This window comes from Biomphalaria glabrata, chromosome 11 (assembly GCF_947242115.1).
Source record: "Biomphalaria glabrata chromosome 11, xgBioGlab47.1, whole genome shotgun sequence".
Classification (NCBI taxonomy): domain Eukaryota; kingdom Metazoa; phylum Mollusca; class Gastropoda; family Planorbidae; genus Biomphalaria; species Biomphalaria glabrata.
The window spans coordinates 8,081,231-8,097,586 of NC_074721.1; the positions used below are offsets into that span (position 1 = coordinate 8,081,231).

The window sequence follows — 16,356 nt, forward strand, 5'->3', positions numbered from 1 at the left end:
TCTGAAAACATTCTTGAATTTAATAATTGAAACTAATAATCAGTCCAATTTCTTTATTACACTTCTAATCAATACTCCCATGACTAACAAAAGGACAATTGTGTACAGCTTATAGTCAGAATACCTATCTCAGTCAACCAGATAGTGAATATTTGTGCATTCTAATTCTCCTAAGTTGTGGTTTGCTAAAAGAAATCTTCACTGCCATTGTAGCAATAAATTAAAAAAAATGGTTTCTTTAAACATACAGGCTAGGTCTTGTGGGAGACATAAATCCCTGTAAGGATAAATGTAAGGATATGAGTAACATAAAAGTTAGCCACCTGTGTTAAACTATAGCTCATTTCGTTCCAATACCAAATAATTGCAAGAGTATGTCTCCCTTTTTCTGGTATAAGCCTAAATAGAATTTTATTGTTAGTCTATGTTGGCTTATTTATTGTGACTTTTTGTTTGAAAGTTGATATACATGTATTTTTACATCTCTCAATTAAGCAGAAACACGTGGGATTTGTCTAGTTGCACAATGAAATGTTGTGATAACTTCAGATTGAAGGTTTAATCCTTTAAAACTCAATCCATGGCATAACAAATGTAACTCTAACTATAGAAACTAATTTAAATCATAGAACATTAAGTAATTGCATTACAAGTTGCAGGACATTAAACTGGTAGAATGTTAGAACAATTTCATGAGTGGCCTAAATTAACACCAACCAGCCTAATACTGACAAATCTCAATAGATGTACCTTTAGTAGCATTTTTTTTAGACTTAACTAAAAGTACCAGTGACATTGTAACCTTTCTTATAAGATTCTTTCCTGCTGGCCAGTCATACTTTGATAACATATGGACTGTTCAATGTTTTTTCTTGCTTTTTCTCTAATAGACTAACAAAGCAGGCTTTTTTTTTTTACCCTAAAAACGCTGCCCTATAAAACAAGTGCAAAGTTGATCAAGAAACGTATGTGTACATTAATGAATGACAGTAAAGGTACTTACTTGTAGTCTGATTAACTTTGACATCCAAGATAGTCACATTCTGACCTCCCAGACTCACTTGAGTCTGAGATGCTAGCTCTCTGACTGCACTGACTACAGAGTTAGGATTTTCATCTTCATCGTAGGCAAGATTAAAATTAACAATCAGACTGCCTGAGCTTAAGTCAAATAGTAATAGGAAAAATAAGTACAGATACATAGGACACACACTATTAATTGAAGCTTTACAATGAATGAATGATGCTCTTTGTATTAAGCTCAATGCTTATAGCTGGCCATTTGAATTGAGATTAATTTGTTTGTTTTTGACACTACCTCAGAAATGAAGATTGAGACACCCAGGTTCAAAAACTCCTGCATGTTGGGAGGGGACGGAAAAGGTTCAAACTCAAGACCATCATGACATAAGTCAGAAGTGCATATGTTGTAAGTCTTTATGAGTAAATGAAGGCCTAATGAATGCAGATTAATTTTATATGGATTCAACAATCTTCACCTCTGCATTAACATAATAATATTAACATATATTTTTTTAAAGGCATAAATAAAAATGAAATAGCATTTCTATCTTATTGTTATGACTCTACATTGCGCACTTTCATTAGGTGCGAGACTGTGAACCATGGGACACTAAGAAGATAGAGGAAGTAAAAAGATGGCCGATGGTTAGGATGTAAACAAGAGAGATGTGTTGGTATTACTCTAGTTCATATTTGTTATCTGACTATTATTGTTCAATTATTAAACTGGTGTTTATATGTATCACTTTCGTTGAAGTTCTTTGGGCTCGCTGTGGACTGAGTTACAATATTATATTAATCTCACTAAATAAAGTTGAAAATGAAATACAGATACAGACTGAATTAAGTTGTTTTGAATAATGTAGTTGTACTACAAAATATTCCTACAAAGACACAACTCTTTCCTTCTATGATAAAACCGCAGCATGGAAAAAAAACAACAAGCATCTAACATGGAAAGTATGTTCCAGTTTACATAAATATTACATTAAACCAACCTCAGTCTTAAGACTATGACATACATTAGACCTACCTCAGTCTTAAGACTATGACATATCTCAGCTTGGGTACTGTTTTCTGAAATTGTTTGAACAGCTGAAATAAAAAAAAATAGCATACAGGTGTACAGACAATCTATGTTAAGTTATAACATATAACAATAAAGTTAACTGTAAATTATTATTTACATGCTATGATGTGATAGGACTAATACAAACACACACTAAATTGCATTAATTATGTAAGTACACATACATAGTCTTCTGTTTTGTTTTTCAAATCTTGATATCCATGACTGGCTGTGTCACTTATGTTGATGCTACTAACATTGTATGAAAATGTCACTTGCATTTCTTTTTCAATTATTTCTGTAAAAAAAAAAGAAATGCACAAATTAAATTAGATGTAGTTTTTTTTTTAAATTATTTTATTCATAAATAGCAAGCATTTTGGGGTATCCCATGTAAAACATATGAATGTGTTGATAAACTATACATATTAAAAGCATTTAATACTGCTTGTGTGCTTTTTAGTACAGAAGAATTAAAAGTCTAGGCTTTTAACAGAGAGTAATTTTAGTTATTTAGTTGGCAAAAGTCATCTTTCAATTTGGACCCTTGGCATAGATTTTTTTTTGTCTTGTTAGTTAATCTTACGTTGTGCTTTATGTTCAATTATTTATGTCACCATATATTTTACATCCTTTTTTACTTCCTTTTTGATCTTTCTATATTTTACTACTTAAAAAATATAAACTCTATCTTCAAAATCAAAGTGTAAAACAAAGAGAAGTTTAGTGTGATTAACTAGAGTAGAAGTGATATCAATTTTTAATAACCTATGCATTTAATCAGGTGAAATAAAACAAAACAATTACTCGTGCAGGCGTCTGAAGATGTAGCTCTAAAATATCCAGATGGACAGCTACAATTGTAACCTCCAGGTGTATTGTGACAAATCTCATGTTTAGATGAGTCGCAGAGACTGGAGTTGGTGCATTCATTCACATCATCACTACAAGAAGAACCAGCCCATCCAGGCTTGCACATACATAACCCAGATGATGAATTACAGCTAATGTAGTTTGACATGTTACACATACAGGCTGCAAATTAAATAGATTTTTTTTTCAAAATTTGATAACTTTGAATCTTCAATAACTTTTTGTTGGAGTTACAAACAAAAAACAGCTATTCACAGCTACATTAATATGTAAATGAAAAATCTTACATTTTTTTATATTTTATACACATTAATATTCAATTAAAATTGGCAATAACTTACATTGACAGTTATTTGCAGTGTCATTTTTAAAGAAGCCCTCAACACAATTACATAAGTAGGCACCAACTGTGTTGGAACAAGTACTGTTGTTGGGACACTGGTAAGTGTTCTCTTTGCATTCATCAATATCTGAAATACAAGAAATAAATATATATTTTATTTCAGGTAAAAACCTAGAGTAAAACTGTATATAGCCTACCATTAAGAATACAATTTTGTTAAATACATTATTCTAAAGAATAAAATGTGTACACTAACCTTCACATTTGCTAGTGTTGGTATTTTTGTAATATCCTTGTAAACACAGACACTCATATCCACCTAATGTGTTGTTACAACTTGAGTTTGGTGGACAGTTGTATTTAGTGGCATCTAAACATTCATTGACATCTACATTACAAGTAGAACCTTGCCAACCAGATTTACAAGAGCAATTACCAAATGTTGGGTCACATGACAAAGTGTTAGAGACATTGCATGCACAGGCTGAAAAAAAAAACAACACCAAAAAAAAATTCTATTTAGAGTGTGACTGTAAAAATAAGACACTAAATTTAAGACCTTAATACAAATAGGAAAATATGGTAAAAACTTGGCTGCTAAAATAAGTGTCTTGAGTTCATATCAATATTTTTTGGGACATCTATCCAGCTCAATTGGTTAACAAACATTCAATGAAGTTAACATGGTTGGTTTATGCACAAATCATATGTTACTAACAAGTACCATTAGGAAGGTCTATGTACCTCATGCCTCAATGCATAATTTACTTTGATATAGTTTCCTTTCAGACCGTGCAAACTATGGGGCAGATGATGTTAAGGTCATCTGTTTCCTTGGACAATGGTTAACGAGCAGGGTTTTATGTGGCCAGCACAATGACCAACCGCTTTTACTTTCCCCAACTCAAGTCAGGTACCAATTAGAGTTGGGTGAACTCAGGGGCGCCCTAAAAATTCCGAAATTCAAAATCCCAGTCTTCACCAGGATTTGAACCCAGGACTTCAGGTTCAGAAGCCAAGCACTTAACCATTCGACTACCACACCCTCCCTACTTTGATATACCAAAGCATTATTTACTTTCATATGCAGTCATCAACATGAAAAAATAGTGTGGTATGGTATGACTCTCACAGACAGAGCTAATGAGCTGTGGCAGGTTTGGACAGGAGAAAGAGAAAGAAAGCTGGTTTATATGTCAGCCCCATGGCAGAATCATTCCAATACACCAACTGTGGCAAAGTTTGTCACAGCAGATTTTACCCTACTCAACGAGAGGCAATTACTTCCATTGATTCATTTGATCTGATTCAATATCTCTCAGGACAGAAGGAGTCATACTTAAACATTTATGATATCTAAAAATATTTAATCCTCAGATTAAGTAAATAGTAAAGTTCCCGTTTAGACCTTGCGATCCATGAGGCAGAGTATGTTAAGATCATCTGTTTCTATAGCCAACAGTTAACAAGCAGGGTGTCATGTGGCAGACACAACAACTAATCGCCTTAACTTTCCCCAGATTAAGTAGAATAGTTTATTTTGTACCTGTAATCCTGGCTACACAGATGGGAGCAATACATTTGTGTGCACTTTTTGTATCAAAATTTGTGATGGGTAGAATATGGCTTATTAATAAGACTTATGCCTGTTCATATTGGCAAGTAACTAATATAACACATGCTGAATCAGTTATATGAATGTTGAATAATAATCAACAAGGTTGTAGTACAACATGTAAAAAAAACATTGGACCAAAAAAAAAGCTTTGTTTATTAATGTAGTTAATACTTTGGAATGAGTTAGGCCAATTTTAATATAATTTTCATATTATTCTCTAAAATATATTCTTCTAAAAATACTGCAATTAAATCATTACAAAACTGACAAAGCCTATACATCAAATAAATCTAACAAAGACTCTAAATCAAATACAAAATGTGTGTATAATACTTAATTATTTTTTTTTACTATAAGTACTACATTGCATTATAAAATTAAATTTATCAAACCCATAAAATACTATCAAGACAGATTTTAAAAATCTAAATGAGAGTTTGAACTCAAGGCAAATGATTGGCTTCTGGTCTGACTGATGGGATAAACATTTTTATGATTGATTTTTATGTGGGCTGTAAACAAGTGGGAGGCAGAAAGCCAAGCATCCAAAAAAAAAAACTTCGTAATTTTCCTTCTCACAACCACCTTTTGGGAAAACAGCCCCATAAGAAACTTTTCACCCAGACAACAGATTAACTTGAGAAGCATTGCCTGAAATGATTAAACATAGCCTTGAAGCTTGTGACATCAGAATATTGGTAACTGTATGAAAATGCACTCCAGAGAATGCACAGTCACTTTGTGAAGGTTCCTCTGCTCTTCAGATATAAGGAACATGAGGTGTATGTGTGTGTTATGTTTTGGTCTCATTGAATCCCTTAGCTATATTTGTTGAGATGTGCATTTATTCTACAGTAGATTTCTGTTAAATTGGAAAATGGGTTAATTGGACTAGCCATTTATTTGGACCAAACCTTAAAGAACAAAATGATTTTAACACAAATTGTTTGTGCTGTTTGAAAAGACAGTTAAAAGGACTGAAATCACTTAATAATGATATGGTCTTATTAAACATAATCAACTGCAATTTTAAAAAAATCTAATTTTAGCAACTGACCTTGACATTGATTGTTGGTACTGTTTTTAAAGTAATTGTTCCAACAAACACACTCATATCCACCTAAAGTATTGCTACAGTTTGAATTAGTACAGTTGAAGAGCATATGGTCTTGACATTCATTAATGTCTTCATTACACATTGAGCCATTCCAGCCAGATTGACAATAACATGATGTTGAATCACAACCAATTATGTTGGATATATTACATGGGCATTCTAGAATGCAAAAAAAAAAGTTACATATTTAAATACATATAAATTAATTTTTTTTATGGCACCCATTAATTATCTACAATTTCACTTAATCAGTTTAAGAAAAATCCAATATTTCTAGCTTTCTAATCATTGAAAGCAAAGTTGTGACTGAAGGCTGTATGAGATTTGAAGACTTATTCTAAAACAAGACGAAATACTTTTACCAAAGACAGCCGTAACGTGAAAGTAAAAATTAGGAAAGTTAAAACAGGGTAGTCTACATCTAACATGGTGTCAAACCTACTCAGGAGATCTAAAATCTATAGGCACTAGCTGTCGAAGTCACTTGTGGAGTTATCTAGCTGCCGAGCAGTGTGGAAGGATCTAAGTCGAAGAAAGTCTATGTAAAATAAGTCAAATAGAAAAAAAAATTCCCCTTCTCTAAGTTGTACAATTATGACTACTATCCCTAGTACACACTAGAAAAAAAAATTATTTGTGTGAAAAAAAACAACAGTTTGCATATTTAGTTTTAAAAACAAAAGGGGTTTGCTTTCAGAAAACCATTACTATTACTATCTGTCGCAAGTATTTTTAGTATGCAACAGTATATAATGTACTTATACTGTTCGAGACCTATATGTGACTGAAAGATGGATGGTCGGACAGACAAACTACACAAGAATAATAGCCTTTTTTTCCCAATAGGAAGGAGGCCACAAAAAATTCATTTAAAATGAAATTAAAACCACAAAGAAAAAATTGGATTTGGAAAGCATGCTTATTTTTTATTCAATATGATACAACTTTAAACAAAGAATTGATTGCCTGATTAAGCCAGTAAAAAAAATGTTTTATCAACAGGAAAGGATTCTTAAAAAAGTATAAATTAAATGTGATTTTCTTTTTCAAAAGTAAGTAAATAATAAAATGTAAACAAAAAAATGTTCAAGATTATCAGATCCTCCAGCCAAATGTTCTGTTTGCTACACATAAGCTTAACTAGTAAGTGATAACTTTATTTATCTGTTAACAAGAGCCTTACCTTCACAATGGCCGCTGCTAACATTCTTCAAATAGCCTACTGAGCATTCACAGTTATATCCACCCACTGTGTTGTTGCATTGCTCTGGCACACAGTGATACAATGTGCTATTTAAGCATTCATCAACATCTGCATTACAATCAGGTCCTTCCCAGTTGGATTTACAGAAACACAATCCAGAGTTTGGGTCACAGCCAACAGAGTTGGACATGTTGCAGGCACAGGCTAAGAAACAAAGATATTTTACAATAACTTTGTTTATTATTTACTGGTATATGCATTTGTTACAAATTTAAGCTAGAAATCTAAAATGTCCATGTAATTCATTCTGTGTCAACTAACAGCAATATAAAAGATAAAAATTTCCAATAAATATAGCAATTTAACTGCTAGCTTTTAAAAACAAGGTGGACTAAATGTTCATGATTACCAGATACATAGCCAAAAGAAACTAAGCTTGACAAGAGTCAGTTTTGGTGACCTAATAAATAGAAGTTAGTAGATAGTTGTCACGAGTCGAGTCTGTGACCTATTTCGACCAGTTTCTAGAAGCAAGTTCAAACCAGTGCAAGTGTCCAGCGTAAACAAGTTAATTTTAGATATCCAATCAAAGAAAGAGGTTAAGGGAAAAAATAGCACACGTCAGCTTCTAGAAGGTCAAAGTTACTAAAATAATTATCTGAGAAAGTTCCATGATTCTGGAACGTACGATCAAAGAAAGTATAAATAAGGGGAAAGTAAGTTAGACGGGGTCCTCGCATAGTAGTAGTTCTTGTAGAGCGATGGTCCTCGCTCAGTCCTCGATTAGTAATATGTTTTGTGATATTAGCGGGTCCATTAAGTAAAGTTTTAGTAGTTGAAGTTGAAGTTATACTAAGTGAAGTTTTATGTATCTTTAAGTTTTATTTATGAAGTGTCAAGTTGTTATTGAATTAAGAAGTTAATTTGATGTGAAAGTTGAAGAAGTTATTAAAGAAGTTTGAAGAAAATACAGAGAGATGTTTCTTTCTTCATTTCATTGAATTGTCAAGATAATCATATAATCCCCGGCAAGTGTGATCGTCATTTCATATGAATTCATCAAATTATTAATACAATCCTTCGGCAAGTTCGTCACATATATGGCACCTCCGATAAATAAGGCAAGGCATCGATGAATACAGGCATCAACCAATAAAGGCGATATCGAAGAATACATACGTCACATATATTGGCACCTCCTGACGAAAAAAGGCATCTATAAATAAAGGCACCGACGAAGACAAGCATCACATACTGCATTTTCAAAGAATAAAGTCGGCACATTCTAGCAAGTACTACGAATTTAAAAGGAAAAGCCTCTAACAAAGACATCATAGCCTCTCTTAACGACAAAGCCTCAACTAAGCATTACAAGAAAAGCCTCTTTCAGAAAACTTCAACAAGACGTACATTCATTGCTACGAAAAGTATTTTATGATTGAAACTTCCAGTCAACAGGTTACATAATATTTGACAAAGATCTCGAGGACGTCCTGCAAGACAGATCATCTGTTTTAAGGTCAGTACCTTACATTTTACATTTACATAGCTGGGAAAGCTATATTTTTTAAGCTGTGAAAGCTATATTTACTAAGCTGTGAAAGCTATATTTACTAAGCTGTGAAAGCTATATTTACTAAGCTGTGAAAGCTATATTTACTAAGCTGTGAAAGCTATATTTACTAAGCTGTGAAAGCTACATTTACCAAGCTGTGAAAGCTATATCTACTAAGCTGTGAAGGCAACGTTACTAAAGCTAGTTGTACACTAGTTTGTTTACAAATACTGACCACTTGCATTCCTTAGAGGAGACACCGATCGATATTTAACTAGGTCAGCCATAGTTAACCTCTCACCTGTGGACAGGTGTCGGTCATCGCTAGTGAAGCAGTACTTATAAATACTACAGTTATTAAGCTATTACAATGGCATTAGTCTCGTACTTGTGGAAAGCATACATCAAAGTAGCCGCTTACGGTAACATGCCACAAGAAAGAATGGAGGAATGGTGCACTGAAAAAGTAAATTATGATATACGAAAACGTAAAGAAGAAAGAGAGGCAGAAGAAAGAAGACGTAAAGAAGACAAAGAGGCAGAAGAAAGAAGGCGTAGAGAAGACAAAGAGGCAAAAGAACAAAGACGTAAAGAAGACAAAGAGGTAGAAGAAAGAAGACGTAGAGAAGACAAAGAGGCAGAAGAAAGAAAAAGAATTAGAGAAGAAAAAAGAAGACAAGAAGACAAAGAGGCAGAAGAAAGAAGACGTAAAGAAGATAAAGAGGCAGAAGAAAGAAAAAGGATTAGAGAAGAAAAAAGAAGACAAGAAGAAAAAGAGGCAGAAGAAAGAAAAATGCCTAGAGACGACAAAAGAAGACAAGTAGACATAGAGGCAGAAGAGAAGAAACGCATAGAAGAAAAAGAAGAAGAAGAAAGAAAACTTAAAGCAAAAGAAGAAGAAGAAGAAAGGAAACTTAAAGAAATACAAGAAGAAGAAGAAAGAAAACTTAAAGAAAGAAAAGAAGAAGAAGAAGAAAGGAAACTTAAAGAAATACAAGAAGAAGAAGAAAGAAAACTTAAAGAAAGAAAAGAAGAAGAAGAAGAAAGGAAACTTAAAGAAAGAAAAGAAGAAGAAGAAAGAAAACTTAAAGAAATACAAGAAGAAGAAGAAAGAAAACTTAAAGAAAGAAAAGAAGAAGAAGAAAGGAAACTTAAAGAAAGAAAAGAAACAGAAAGAAATGAAACAGAAGAAAAAGAAACAAACATTACTGAAGGACCTTACATTGTTTATGAGTACAACAAGAATACTACTGAACTTCAACTATTTAATAATGAAGAATTTAAAACTGACCAGAAGAAAGATACAACTTTGGCCAGAATGTACAAGAAGGCACAAACAAATGTAAAGCAGCCAGGACTTAATGTACCTTATTTCAAAGAAGGAATACTTGTGAAGAAAAGTGTTAATTATGATACCTATGAGTTTGTTGAACAAATCATTTTACCACTGAAATATACTCAAGACATCATTGAAAAGAATCACAATTTTCTACATACCAAACTAGCGAGTGTGACGAGGACAAAGAAAAAAATTCTTGACAAATTTTATTGGCCGAGCATTACAAAAGATATTAAGAAACATGTTAGTCAATGTCAAGTTTGTCAAATGAACAATTCTAAGAGAAAACAAGTTCAAGAGCTGAATATGAATGTTGAACGAAATTACGAACCAGTTGGAAATATTATAGCAGACAAAAATGAATCCAATGTTGATGAATTAAACAATTCTACATTTAACTCTAAGACAGAAGGTCTTCTGACATTGATGGACAATTTATGCAACAACCGTGATATGACTCAGCAACAAAGTTATATAAGTATTTACACAGAAAGTCAATCAAATACAGATTTGAACATATTTGTTTCGAATGAATCAATGTCAAAGTCAAAGCAAGATGAATCAGAAAATAAAACATTTCAACATGGTTTTGATATAAATATTACAGTGATACAGCAATGTGAAAAAACTAAAGAAGCTGAAGTCAATATTGAAAATGAAAGAGAATTAAATGAATACAGAAAGTTTAGAAATTTTAAACAAGGAGACAAAGTGAAGTTATGGTTACCTGACAGGAGCAACAAGCTGATTTATACATGGCAAGGTCCATTTACTATCATCAGAAAGATTTCAAACGTAACTTATGAAATCAACATTAACAAATATGTCAAAGTGTTTCATGTTCATATGCTTGAAAAATACAACGAGGATACAGATAAAGAAAACTTATCAAAAGAACTAGAAGACAATGTTACATGCTTAGAAACAATTCAAGAGGAAAATGAAGACAATATAAATGAACTATTACCAACGACATCAAAACAAATTGAATCTCTCAAAGACATTGACATAGATCATTTAAAGCTGAAAAGTAAGACAGACCTGTTGAATACAAGTGAAGAATATACTGAGATATTTCATGATGTTCCTGACATATCAACATTTATAGACAATGAGATTAACTTAAAAACTGACATACTTGCCAACTCAAATGTTCATTCTCTAACTTTGCACAATAGAGATTTACTGCAGAAAGACTTAACTGATTTATTAGTGCAATGCATACATGAACATTCGAACTCAATGTTTTCTACTTCAATCGTTTTACAACGTAAACTATCACGAAAAGAAAGATTTAGTGTCGATATTGGACAGTTCTTGTTTCAACATATGAAAAGCAAAGAATATTGTAAGGACAATAGTTGTATGTTGCCTAAAGCTAAAGCTAGAATGAAACGTATTCATGAACTGAGAGACATTTTGTACCAATTGAAACAACGTACATTTGTAGCTAAACTACAACTAAGCAAGTTTGTATTGAAACCAAAAGTGACATTTTTCAACAGCAGAGTTGAACAAAACTCTCTGAAAACACATGACAATATTGTTAAACGTATTTTGAACTATAAAGAACCAAGAAAGAAGAAATGTACGGATAGACTAGAATTGTTTCAAGTGCCCGAAAAGAAGAAATGTACAGACAGACTAGAATTGTTTCAAGTACCTGGAAAGAAGAAAGTTGCACATATATCAAGACTCTACAGCTGGGTCAAGATTTATTTTAATACTTATGTCATGCAATTGTTTATTACTTAGTATATTTGCATTAATACTGTTGTTATAATAGTTTTCCAAAAGAGTAATTTGACATTCTACATGTTTAGATTTCATATATTGAAAAGTAAGTTGATTTTCAGATATTCTGTATTAGCAAGTAATATGATGAGATGACATGTATTTTTTAGTATTGTGAAGTTGTATAATTTTGATATTTTCTTGAGTTACAAAAGTTAGAAAGTTCATGCTCAAATATCATGTAGAGACAAGTGATGTATGGAACTAAGATGTATTTTCTATAATATTAATTATATATGCTGAATATGTACACTATTTTGAATTTTGAATAATGTAAATGTAATGCAACAATTATTTGAATTATCAGTTCTGTACTTTATAGGAACAATTCTTTTGGATTTTTGTGTGCATATATTATAATAGAAATAATGTTATTTTACGCATTTTATATTGCATACAAAATGCTAAAAAGGCAAGGGGGTAATGTCACGAGTCGAGTCTGTGACCTATTTCGACCAGTTTCTAGAAGCAAGTTCAAACCAGTGCAAGTGTCCAGCGTAAACAAGTTAATTTTAGATATCCAATCAAAGAAAGAGGTTAAGGGAAAAAATAGCACACGTCAGCTTCTAGAAGGTCAAAGTTACTAAAATAATTATCTGAGAAAGTTCCATGATTCTGGAACGTACGATCAAAGAAAGTATAAATAAGGGGAAAGTAAGTTAGACGGGGTCCTCGCATAGTAGTAGTTCTTGTAGAGCGATGGTCCTCGCTCAGTCCTCGATTAGTAATATGTTTTGTGATATTAGCGGGTCCATTAAGTAAAGTTTTAGTAGTTGAAGTTGAAGTTATACTAAGTGAAGTTTTATGTATCTTTAAGTTTTATTTATGAAGTGTCAAGTTGTTATTGAATTAAGAAGTTAATTTGATGTGAAAGTTGAAGAAGTTATTAAAGAAGTTTGAAGAAAATACAGAGAGATGTTTCTTTCTTCATTTCATTGAATTGTCAAGTTTGATCATATAATCCCCGGCAAGTGTGATCGTCACAATAGTATACAATCAAAGAACTGAACATAAGCGAACATCTGGAACGAACTGGTCAGAGTATAACTTCTTATGTGATTTAAATTGCTTACTCTTAAATGGATTGAATTTTTAATATTTTTTAAAAACAAAACTCTTACCATGACATGTATTATCAGTCAGATTTTTTGTGTAGCCAGGATTACATGTGCACATGTAGCCACCATTTAGATTACTACAAAAACTGTTATTAGGACAGTTATACAACATTTCACTACATTCATCCACATCAATTGAGCATGCTTCTCCTTTCCACTGAGCTGTACATGAACAAGTTCCATTGATGTGGTCACAACTCTTAGCATTGGTAGTGTCACAGGCACAAGAGCCATGACAGGACTCTCCATAGGTGAAGGGTGGACAGACTGAGGATAAAGTCAACATGATGGAGTTATTAGAAGGAAGAACAGCTACTAATTATCTTTAAAGTAATGTAAAAATTAATTTGTCATTATGATGTTTAAAAATTTGAAAGTAAAATGACACAAAATTCAAGTTCATTACTGAGATGACACTTTCCTCGTATTATCACCTTTATTAGGTGAAGCATCAGAATAAGCATATGTTTATATAATGATAAAAATAATACAATATTTTCTGAGCACATAATTACTACTAGACTTTCCCTCACACTGACACTAAGGAAAAATGACTCAAAAATCTAAGAACCTTTATACAGTCAAATCTGGTTAATCAGACCACATCTGGACATGATCATTTTGGTCCTAATAACCAGCTGGTCCAATCAACCAGATTTGACTATATAATAGGATTTGTTTCTGTACTTAAGGATTTGGTCTGAATGAATAAGTTTCAAGTCTGATTATCCAGATTTGAATGTTTAAAGGTTGTAAGACTGAATTTAATTATGCGAGTTTATTTTTACTAGTTGCAGCAGTTAAGGAAAAAAAAACAATAGCCTGTCGCCTACACATGAACTTTTTTTTTCCGATCATTGTGTTTTTTTTTTTTTTAATTGAATTAGTTTTAACATTCTGGCACATTCATAGATTTAAAATAACATCTCTTCACATTAATATGAATGTGGAGAACAGCTGGAAAGATTTGAAGGACTAGCAATGTACTAGGTCAGCCAAAATACAAGTACCAAGTCTGGTTCAATGAACTGAAGGACTAGCAATGCACTAGGTCAGCCAAAATACAAGTACTAAGTCTGGTTCAATGAATTGAAAGACTAGCAATGCACTATGTCAGCCAAAATACAAGTATGAAGTCTGGTTCAATGAACTGAAGGACTAGCAATGCATTAGGTCAGCCAAAATACAAGCACCAAGTCTGGTTCAATGAACTGAAGGACTAGTAATGCACTAGGTCAGCCAAAATACAAGCACCAAGTCTGGTTCAATGAATTGAAGGACTAGCAATGCACTAGGTCAGCCAAAAAAACAAGCACCAAGTCTGGTTCAATGAATTGAAGGACTAGCAATGCACTAGGTCAGCCAAAATACAAGCACCAAGTCTGGTTCAATGAAATTAATGAGAAAATAAAAAATTTATTGGAACACAAGCAATACTGCTACAAGGCTTAGAGTCAAAATTAGCTAGCACCTAAGACAGACATTGCTCCATTTTTGCTAATAGAGAGATACAGAAAAATCTCAGATACATGAATGAGTCCTGGTTTAGTAAGAAGACAGAAGAAATCCAGACATATGTGGACACTAATAACTAAAAAATCTTCATTAGCTCTGTTAAAGCAGAGTATAGCCAGCATTCTAATGGCTTATCTTTCGTGCTTAGTGCTGACAAAGAGGAAATACTTCCTCATTAGCAGACCTGCCTACCAAAAAAAATCCTAATGCGTAACGCTGATGGTCAAAATGCGTATTTTGGAACCAGAATGCGTAACACTTACGAGATCCACTACTTTGTCATATATATATATATATATATATATATATATATATATATATATATATAATATTAGATCTAGATGTCATGTTTAAATCTACAATCTAAATCTAGATCAATACGACAATAGAGATGATATCTAGACTAGATCTATGTCTATATAATGAATATAATCTACTCTAGACCTAGATCTGGGCTCAAGAATGTTACCGATGCCGTGGATCCGCTACAAACGTAGGTCTACTCCAAACTTTCGTAAGCCTACCTTCATCCTTGATCTATTCTATACTAAGACTAAGAATCTAGTCTAGATCCAGACTAGATGGTAGTAGATGTTATCGATCTAGATCTAATCAGACTAATCAATCTAAATCATACTACAACTAAATTGGATCTAGAATCTAGATTGTTGAGTAATGTAGAGTGTAGAGAATCATGACTAACGTAATGACTAGCTAGATCTATTCCTGTATAACAAGCTTTCTAGATCTAGAATCCAGATCTAGACTAGATATCTACAATGTCACTCAATGTGTTTTGAATCGATAGCACTTCGATATTTTTTTCTATACAAATGAATACGCCAATCAGGGATTCAACATAATTAATTTCTACTAATGAACTTACAAAAAAAAGTCACGTTGGTGTATCAGCTAACTGACGGTACCAACCCGCCACTCCCTCACTCTCGCGTTCTTCATTTCTAGACTAAATCTAATTGCTTTTAAGAACCAATCAACGTATAGATCTGGACACAATGTGTTCCTCCACCTTTTCTGTCCCCCCCCCCTCCCCGGCCAACAAAACGGCTTAGCGTGACCTGCGTGACCGCTCGTAAGCTAGTCAAGAGAGGGGGAAAAAAGGATACGAAAAGCGTAACGCGACGGGTTCAATGCGTATTTGCGTACTGACGGTCATTTTTGGGAGATTTTGCGTAACGAATACGCATTTTGCGTAACGGTAGGCAGGTCTGCATTAGGCAGAACATTTCAACACTGTCCTAAAATGCCCATAGCACTTCTCGGACAAGCCCCAATTAATAACTAATTTGCTGATCCTTCTGGGCTAAATAAAGCATTAGCTGCTATATCAGACTAGTAAAGTGGTAAGGCAATAGGGTTAAACTCCACCCTATATGTACTCTTTTTAGTATTGAATATAAAACATGTAAAAAATTACCTGTGCAATCTTCGGCAGGATTAGGTCTCTTGTATCCAATTTGACATTGACACTCAAAACTGCCTTGAGAATTGACACACTTTTCATTCTTCAGACTATTGCAGCTATTGGTATTTGTACACTCATCTACATCATCATCACATGTTGGGCCAGTCCATCCCTTGTTACAGAGGCAAGTTCCATTTGTTTTGTCACAAGTTGAATGAAAGCTGTTACAGTTACACTGTTGGCTACAGTCTTTACCATAGAAGTTGTCACTGCAAGCTGTGGAGATAGAGGAATTGCCTAAACTATTGTTTTAAGCAGCATTGTGCTACAGAAACCCTAAAATAGTAGTATCATATGTACAA

The 16,356-nt window shown here is 33.1% G+C and overlaps 1 protein-coding gene across 1 annotated transcript in view; it reads right to left on the reverse strand.

Annotated features, from left to right (window-relative positions):
- The window catches only part of LOC106064629 (mucin-17-like), a 78,149-nt gene that overhangs the window by 16,368 nt on the left and 45,425 nt on the right, over positions 1 to 16,356 (reverse strand). Inside the window, exons 50-59 of the mRNA XM_056004299.1 lie at positions 16,007 to 16,270; positions 13,057 to 13,320; positions 7,227 to 7,451; positions 5,984 to 6,202; positions 3,565 to 3,792; positions 3,307 to 3,435; positions 2,900 to 3,127; positions 2,278 to 2,390; positions 2,057 to 2,118; positions 1,004 to 1,161 (exon numbers count right to left, since the gene is read on the reverse strand). Of these exons, the coding sequence (XP_055860274.1) occupies positions 1,004 to 1,161; positions 2,057 to 2,118; positions 2,278 to 2,390; positions 2,900 to 3,127; positions 3,307 to 3,435; positions 3,565 to 3,792; positions 5,984 to 6,202; positions 7,227 to 7,451; positions 13,057 to 13,320; positions 16,007 to 16,270 (1,890 nt within the window). The remainder of the gene's footprint in view (positions 1 to 1,003; positions 1,162 to 2,056; positions 2,119 to 2,277; positions 2,391 to 2,899; positions 3,128 to 3,306; positions 3,436 to 3,564; positions 3,793 to 5,983; positions 6,203 to 7,226; positions 7,452 to 13,056; positions 13,321 to 16,006; positions 16,271 to 16,356) is intronic.